Here is a 6,817-nt window from a genome sequence, read left to right on the forward strand (position 1 = left end):
GGTCACATAGAAGATGCTCCTGCTGGAGTTGGCTGATCGGGGTGGTTGGGATATGGGGCAGCCTTGCAGGGATCAGTCTCTTCCTGCAGTTTAGTTGTGTCCCAGGGGTCTCCATCCAGGTAGGCGCACAGGTGGGGCCAGGAGCCGTGATACACTGTTGCTTTGCTGTGGGTGCCAGTTGGCCCAGCCAGCATTCCTGGCGTTCCTACAAGGCTCAGCTGGGCTGCTGCAGCCCGCCACTTCCAAAATGGAAGGTCACAGTTACACCCAGTGCATTCCACCTGTGCTGAACGTTGCTGCTTTTTAGTCATCCTCTTCCCTCCCCTCTTTTTTGTTTCCTTAGCAAAATGAAGCCAAATTGGATGAGATTTTGAAAGAGATCAAATCTATAAAAGACACAATCTGCAATCAAGATGAGCGTATTTCCAAGTTAGAACAGCAGATGGCAAAGATAGCAGCCTGAAGGTCCACCCCCCGCAGACGGAGCAGGAACGCGCGCTCGCGGCTGGTAGTTGGTGTGGTCCCAGGGAGGGCGAAAGGGAGGCACTGCCACTTGGAGACATTTCAGATCTGTCGACCAGCGATAGGCCACATTCCAGTAAGGACTCAACTCGTCTCCCAAATTTGCAGAAACAAAATGTGGTTTAAAAGCTGAGCTTTTTACCAGAAAGCTTTTTTTGATGTTTTAAGTGTTATGTGACTTGTGAACTTCTAAAAGACAAAAGTGCTACTTTGATAATCCCAGATATTCTGAATTTTAGAAAACCAACCAATTCTGATTCAGTGTCCTGCCCAAGTACCTTTGGTTTTTTTTTGTTTTTGTTTTTTACAAACAGGGACCAATGCCACATTGCTTTTTATATTTCTTTTTTTTTTTTAATGTTGCCAAAACCAAAAGTAGCTTTTTTTTCTTTGTATTTTGCTACTTTGCAGTATTTGTGTGTGGGGTTTTTTTTTTCTCCTTAATTTGAAAGGGACAGCACTGTGTATGTTTATAAACTAAATGAAGATATTATTTTGTATAAACATTCATCTGAGAACAATCAGAGCAGTAGCCACACTGCTGGCTTCTTTGCAGCACAAACCTGGTCATCTTAATGACTGTACAGAAGGAAGACTTGAAAAATCACGTGGATCCATATTCCCACCCCTCCCTTTCCATTGAGTCTTCTGATCAAAAAAAAGCTCATATCGAATCGTTTCCTTTCTCTTTTCTAGAAATTGGGTGGTTGTACCAGAATGGAACTTTGCTTCTTGGTTATCCTGTGCTTCAGATGATTATAATCGAACCTAAACTAGCATGTGTTTCTGCGGTTTTGTTACACACATAGAATCTATTACCTTCATCACTTTAACGTCATGTTCCAGGTTTTGGTCAGTACTTGACAAGGGTGTCCAGGACGAGGAGCCACACGTGCTGTGGGGTGTTCCTTCTTGTCCCTTTCAGCAGCTGGCCTGGCTCCCGAGTACCCTGGGATGGGGTGAGACAGACTAGGGAACCTGGAGGGAAGCGTTCGCCCCACGTGATCCTCTGCTTTCCCGCGTGTCCCGTGCTGCCCCCTTGCTGTGCTAGACAGGTCCCCCACACCCCTCGAGCTCCTGCCCTTTCTTCTCCCTCCTGTATGCAGCCCCCTCTCTCAGGGCTCCTTTGGCCGTCCCTCCCTCCTCCTGCCTTTCGGTGCTAACTGCATTCTGCTAAGCTGAGGCCAGAGGGTGCTGTTGAATATTGATATTGAGACTGGGGAGGAGGGTCGAGAAGGAAGCAGACGTCTGCTGTAGCTTTGATGGTGAAGCTGGTCCCTGCGCACCCTCTTCACGAACTCCCCCGCACCCCCCTGCAGCTGCACCGTGGCTGGATCCGAGCACAGAGACTACCCAGCCCCCTGCCAGACACTGATCTCCCATGGCCTGCCCCACTCCCGGGTTAGCTGGGACTTCTCTCCATTTCCGTTTTCTCAGAGTGCGTGCTTGAGGAACAAGATTTAAAGAGCCTCTGCTTTGGAAGGGCTGAGTGCCTGTGGTGGAACGGGAGTCGTGTCAAGCATTAGGACCACAGTGGGGACACTTGGCCCGTGCTCTTGCTGGCGTGGGGACGGTTTGGGACTGGCTGGAAGCGTCTGTGCGCAGGGACCCAGGCTGAGGCAGAGCGTGGCGTCGGTGGGTTGGGCTGCATGGTCAAGCCATCCTCGTGTCTGAATAGAGAAGAAGGTACCGTGTTCTTTACCAGTCGTGGGATTGCCGTCTCCATGGTTTCAGGGCATCTGAATGTTTGGTGTGGTTTTGTGTGTGCGTGCGTGCGTGTGTGTTTTAAATATTAAAGTGGATAATGAGGTGTTAAGAAAACAATAACAGTGATTTATATTCAAACCTGTATGTGTTTCTTTATCAACATAATCTGCTGAGGACCTTCATTTTTAAGATTCAGAAGTGTTCTAAGGTTCAGACACCCAATTAATTAAGTGAACAAAATTGTTGATGGCGGTGAAACACCGTAGGGAATGCGGTTCGGAGAGAAGAGGAGGGTGAGGGCGAGTTATCCTGATCTTAGTGTGTAGTGTAGGCTTATTTAATGGACGGACTCCCTGCCAGTCTCAGTGGGCGCCTCAAGCTCTGTGGATTATTTTTCCTGTTTTGCCTTTTTTTTTTAAATCCGTGCTATCCCAGAGGAAAACCAGTGAATTACTCCTAGATCGGCTCTTATAGAGCGGCCATCGTATTCTGTCAAAACACTTGCTTCCATTTTCAAAGATAAAAAAAAAAAATCATTGGTTACCAAACGGTGTCCATGTTTATTTCACACGCCCACTGTCTTTGAGGCAGCACGCAGCTTGCTGCCTGACCCAGCGTCTCTGACTCGGTGGAACCACCCTCTCAGGGGGTAAGTACGGGGCACATGTGGGTGGGCCCCAGGTTCCGCAGGTGGAGTGGGGTCTATCCTGCCTCCAGCCTCTGCCAGGGGCGGATCTGGGGCAGATAGCCTAGTCTGGATGAGCCCCAGATTGTGAAGGAGGGATGAGACTTGCGTAGAGTTCAAGTGAGAGGAATAGCCACGTCTGGCCACCCAAGGAGCCCACTGCACGGCCACCATGGGTCCCACAGCAAGCTGATTCCCTGGGAATGGGGGCCTTGGAAAGCAGCTCTTTCTTCAGTAGGAAGCCCAGTACTCCTGGCTTAGCTGTGCTTTTTATTCCAGCAGAAGGTTTTCAAGGTCACTTGAATTTCTTGGCCCTCTCTCCTCTTCCCTTTTTGCACTGAAACATTGTCCCATGACATCTCAGTGATGGTAGCAAAGAATTTCCCTCCATTTGGTTTTTCTAAATGTCACTATGATGACTACTTGGCACAAAGCCTCCCGTCCTCAAACACCCTCTTCCTGAAGTTGCTATAGTCTGTGAGGAGAACGGCGGCCAGGGTCGTTGTCAGCCCGTCTGTGGTTGCAGGAAGTGGAAGTCGGCTGCTTCCGTCTGCAGCCCCTCCGTGCCCCCAGTCAGGGGGCAGATGCGTGGTGTGGGGCGTTTACGACCGACTGGTTTCTCACCTTGGCCGCCTTGCTCCTTTGCCAGAAGACCCAGGGTTACCACGTTAGCCCCAGACAGCCGGCCAGGCCCCGTCGAGGGAGAACTTCCGTTTTTTAAAGCCTACTTCCCTTGCTGTACTTGGTGTTCTGTGTCCAGAAGAATTTTGGTTGGCTCTTCAGAATCAGTTAACTCGAAGCAGCCCTTCCCTTTCTGCTGATAGCACATTCCCACGTCCTAAAGCCATCATTGGGTCACAGACCCGAGACGGTCAAGGACACACACCTCTCCTTCTGCAGGTGGGCAGCTGCACACTGCCCTTTGTTCCCTTTTCACATGAAAAATGTTTTTTCCTCCACTGCTGGAGGGAGCGTGTGTAAATTGGTACTCTTGCCGAGGGCAGGTTGACAGGGTAGATCAGGAGTTTTCGACGTTCTTACCTGTTAGCCCAGGATTTTCACCTCTGGGAATTTTGTCCCAAGGACAGTAGCGGGAGGCATGTTTAGGACCTGGAAGAGTGAAAATTAGTCCAGCAGACGGTGGCTCAGTTATTAACCACCCCGGAATAGATTGTTTTTGACAAACCCTTTTAGGGATATGTGCCTATATTGGTAATAATGAATATTTCTGTGTAGGGTAAAGACCACACATGTTGCTGTGTAGGGTAGCAGTTGTGAGTAATTTTTCATTAATTGGATTTTTTCTGAATTTCTAAATTTCCTATAAATGTCTTTATTCCCAGAAAGAAGTTATTAAAAGTAATGTATGAGTGAGAAATTAATAGTACCTTAAAGCAGGCATCGTAAGTCAGTGGTGGGGAAGGAAGTGGTGGGACATTAAAGTCGCTCTGGGGGCAGGGACTCCTTAGCGCCTCCCAGCAACACCAGTGTCCGTGCTTAATGGGGTCAGTAGTTTTGTTTTCAAATTTAGAAGTAAAAATAAGTCCCTTTTTATCTAGACTTCAGACTGGCAATAGAATAAATCACAAGGGAAAAGATAGGTTGGCTGTGTAAAAATCGAATTACATATTCAATATGTCCAAAAAGCAAAGGCCACGGAAACCGGGAAATATGTTTCCAACCAATACAATATGGGATAATATATTTTAGTATGCTTAATCCGAGTCCCAGCTGCCGCCTCTGTTTGAATGGGATGGTTTCACCTCCCTGGTGGAGTTCGTCCAGTTTTAAGTCCGAGAGGGTCTTGATGTGCAGATAGCAGTGTTCTTTGTCCCGCCCCCAGGAATTTAGTCCACCAGCAACTGGTTTAACACAAACTTAGAAGTGGAAGGAGTTTGCTAGGAGACGCTAGTCATAGTGTGCTTGGGGCAAGTTCCTGGAATGGAAAAGTAGAGGGAGAGAAATTACTCCAGGTCCAAAGATCCTCAGGGGTCAGGTGGCTGCCAAGTTTGGTAGATGGGTTGCAACCTTGAGGAAGGTGAGTTGAGAGAGGCTGGTGGGCTCTTTGAGATTCAGTGTAGTTTCACGTTACTGCATGGAAATGAAACTGGGTGAGAAAGCTGATTTTCAGAGCCTGAGTTCATGAATGGGGGGCAGGGAGTGTTGGGGGGAGGAACCCAGCTCCCGTGAGGGGAGAGCAGTGCTGGTCCAGTTTCCCGGGGAGCTGGGTCAGACCGGAAGTTAATCCACTGAAGCACTCAGCTCAGGAGGTTGGGAAGCAGTTGAAAAGCAAGTGGACGGATCTCTTCTGCTACCAAAATCACTAGGTGCTGAGTTTTTTGTTGTTGTTGTTTTAATGGAGGCTTCCTCATGCTGATCTGAAAGACTCAATAAATATTTTTGGAAAGGATGATGTGGTGGGTTTGGAGCAGCCCTGGAGAGAAACGATTCAGACAAAGGCCCGGCAGACAGCTGTGGGTATAGGGAAAGCTTTGGGTTGAAAGAAACGGACAGTCATCAGTGTCTGAAAGGGGAAGAGCAAGGAGCTGGCCTGGTGTCGGGTGCTCTGCTTGAGGGCTTCAAACATAAAGTTAGTACCTTCCTCACCTTCACGGCCAACTAGTCCAGGTGATGCAGACCGATCACAGTGTGAACGGGTCACGCACAGAGTCCCGAGGCCCCTGAGGTGCTACAGCAGCTGAGGGGGCAGGGCAGCCTTCACCTTCTTCACAGCCCTGCTATCTTCTCATTACTCATTTCTAAACCACCCCTCCCCACCGTGGTTCTATTCATCTTGGCATTCACTGAGGAAATACGAGATTTTAAGGGGCCTGCAGAAAATTGAAGTGGAGCCAGTGACCAAGTGGCCCAGCCGGGAAACATTGTTTGGACTGAAGCTCAGTTCCCTGAAGGTCGAGAAATCAACCTTCAGGGTTTCAGCAACAAAATCCAAGCTTTGGAGCTCTAAGCGACAAAGTCTGAGAACTTGCCCCATACATAATAGGAAGTTGTTGCAGGTTCATTTCTGTGCCAAGATGCTATTTGGATTGTAGAAGGTAGACAAAGCACCTCCTGGTTAACGTACTGCCATTCTCAACTGCAGTTCCCAAAGTGACAAGCGAGTTCTTACTGCCCTGGCCAGTTTCTACCAGGGCAGTGGATTAAAATGTCACAAAAGACGGCAAGGTGGAGATCCCATATGGGCATCTGGGCACCTGCCAGAAACCCCCCCTTGTAGAGTGACCAGACTGTTGTTTGAACAGCCTTGTAACTGGTTCCTCTACCTCTGCCCGCCTGTTCCCTTTTTTGCTTCCAGAGTGATGTTTTCTAGAACAGAATCTGTCAAGATCTCTGAGAGAGACACAAGTGGTTCCCCTCTTATCTCTAGCTCTTCAGCTTCCCCTAGGAGAGCCCCCTTGACTTGCCCCTTCCTCCCTCCCACCTGGTTCCTGTCTCCTCTCAGCCACTCGTGTTGGCTCCCGCTTCAAAATACATCCATATTCCAGCTACTTCTCACAGCGCTGCTGTAACCCTGCTAGTTCATGCCCCCATCATCTGTGAAATGAGCTGAGCTTCTTCTGTACTGTGTTCTCCAGAGAAACGGAGCTAATAAAATGTGTCCATATACATAGTGAGAGATTCATTATAAGAATGGGCTCGCATGATTATGGAGGCCACGTTCCCATATCTCCAGTCAGCCAACTGGAGACCCAGTGTTTCAGTTTGAGTCCAAAGGCAGCAAAAAACCAAGCTCAGAGGCAGTCAGGCAAGGAGTTCCTGCTTACTGAGCCTTTCTGTTCTAGTCTGGTCTTCCACTGATTGGATGAGGCCCACCCACTCACTCACTGCTTTCCTCAGTCCACCAATTCAAATGTTCATCTCACCCAGAAACATCTTCACAGA

General features: G+C 48.7%; 1 protein-coding gene across 2 annotated transcripts in view; it reads left to right on the forward strand.

Moving 5' to 3' along the window:
* The window catches only part of CORO1C (coronin 1C), a 76,562-nt gene extending 75,263 nt beyond the window's left edge, over nt 1-1,299 (forward strand). For both annotated transcript variants that reach the window (XM_024741431.1, XM_024741432.1), the window contains exon 11: nt 344-1,299. In XM_024741431.1, the coding sequence (XP_024597199.1) occupies nt 344-463 (120 nt within the window). In that variant the 3' untranslated portion in view covers nt 464-1,299. The remainder of the gene's footprint in view (nt 1-343) is intronic.
* Nucleotides 1,300-6,817: the final 5,518 nt, after the last annotated feature.

This window comes from Neophocaena asiaeorientalis, unplaced genomic scaffold, assembly GCF_003031525.2.
Source record: "Neophocaena asiaeorientalis asiaeorientalis breed wild unplaced genomic scaffold, Neophocaena_asiaeorientalis_V1.1 scaffold648, whole genome shotgun sequence".
In the NCBI taxonomy this organism is placed as follows: Eukaryota; Metazoa; Chordata; class Mammalia; order Artiodactyla; family Phocoenidae; genus Neophocaena; species Neophocaena asiaeorientalis.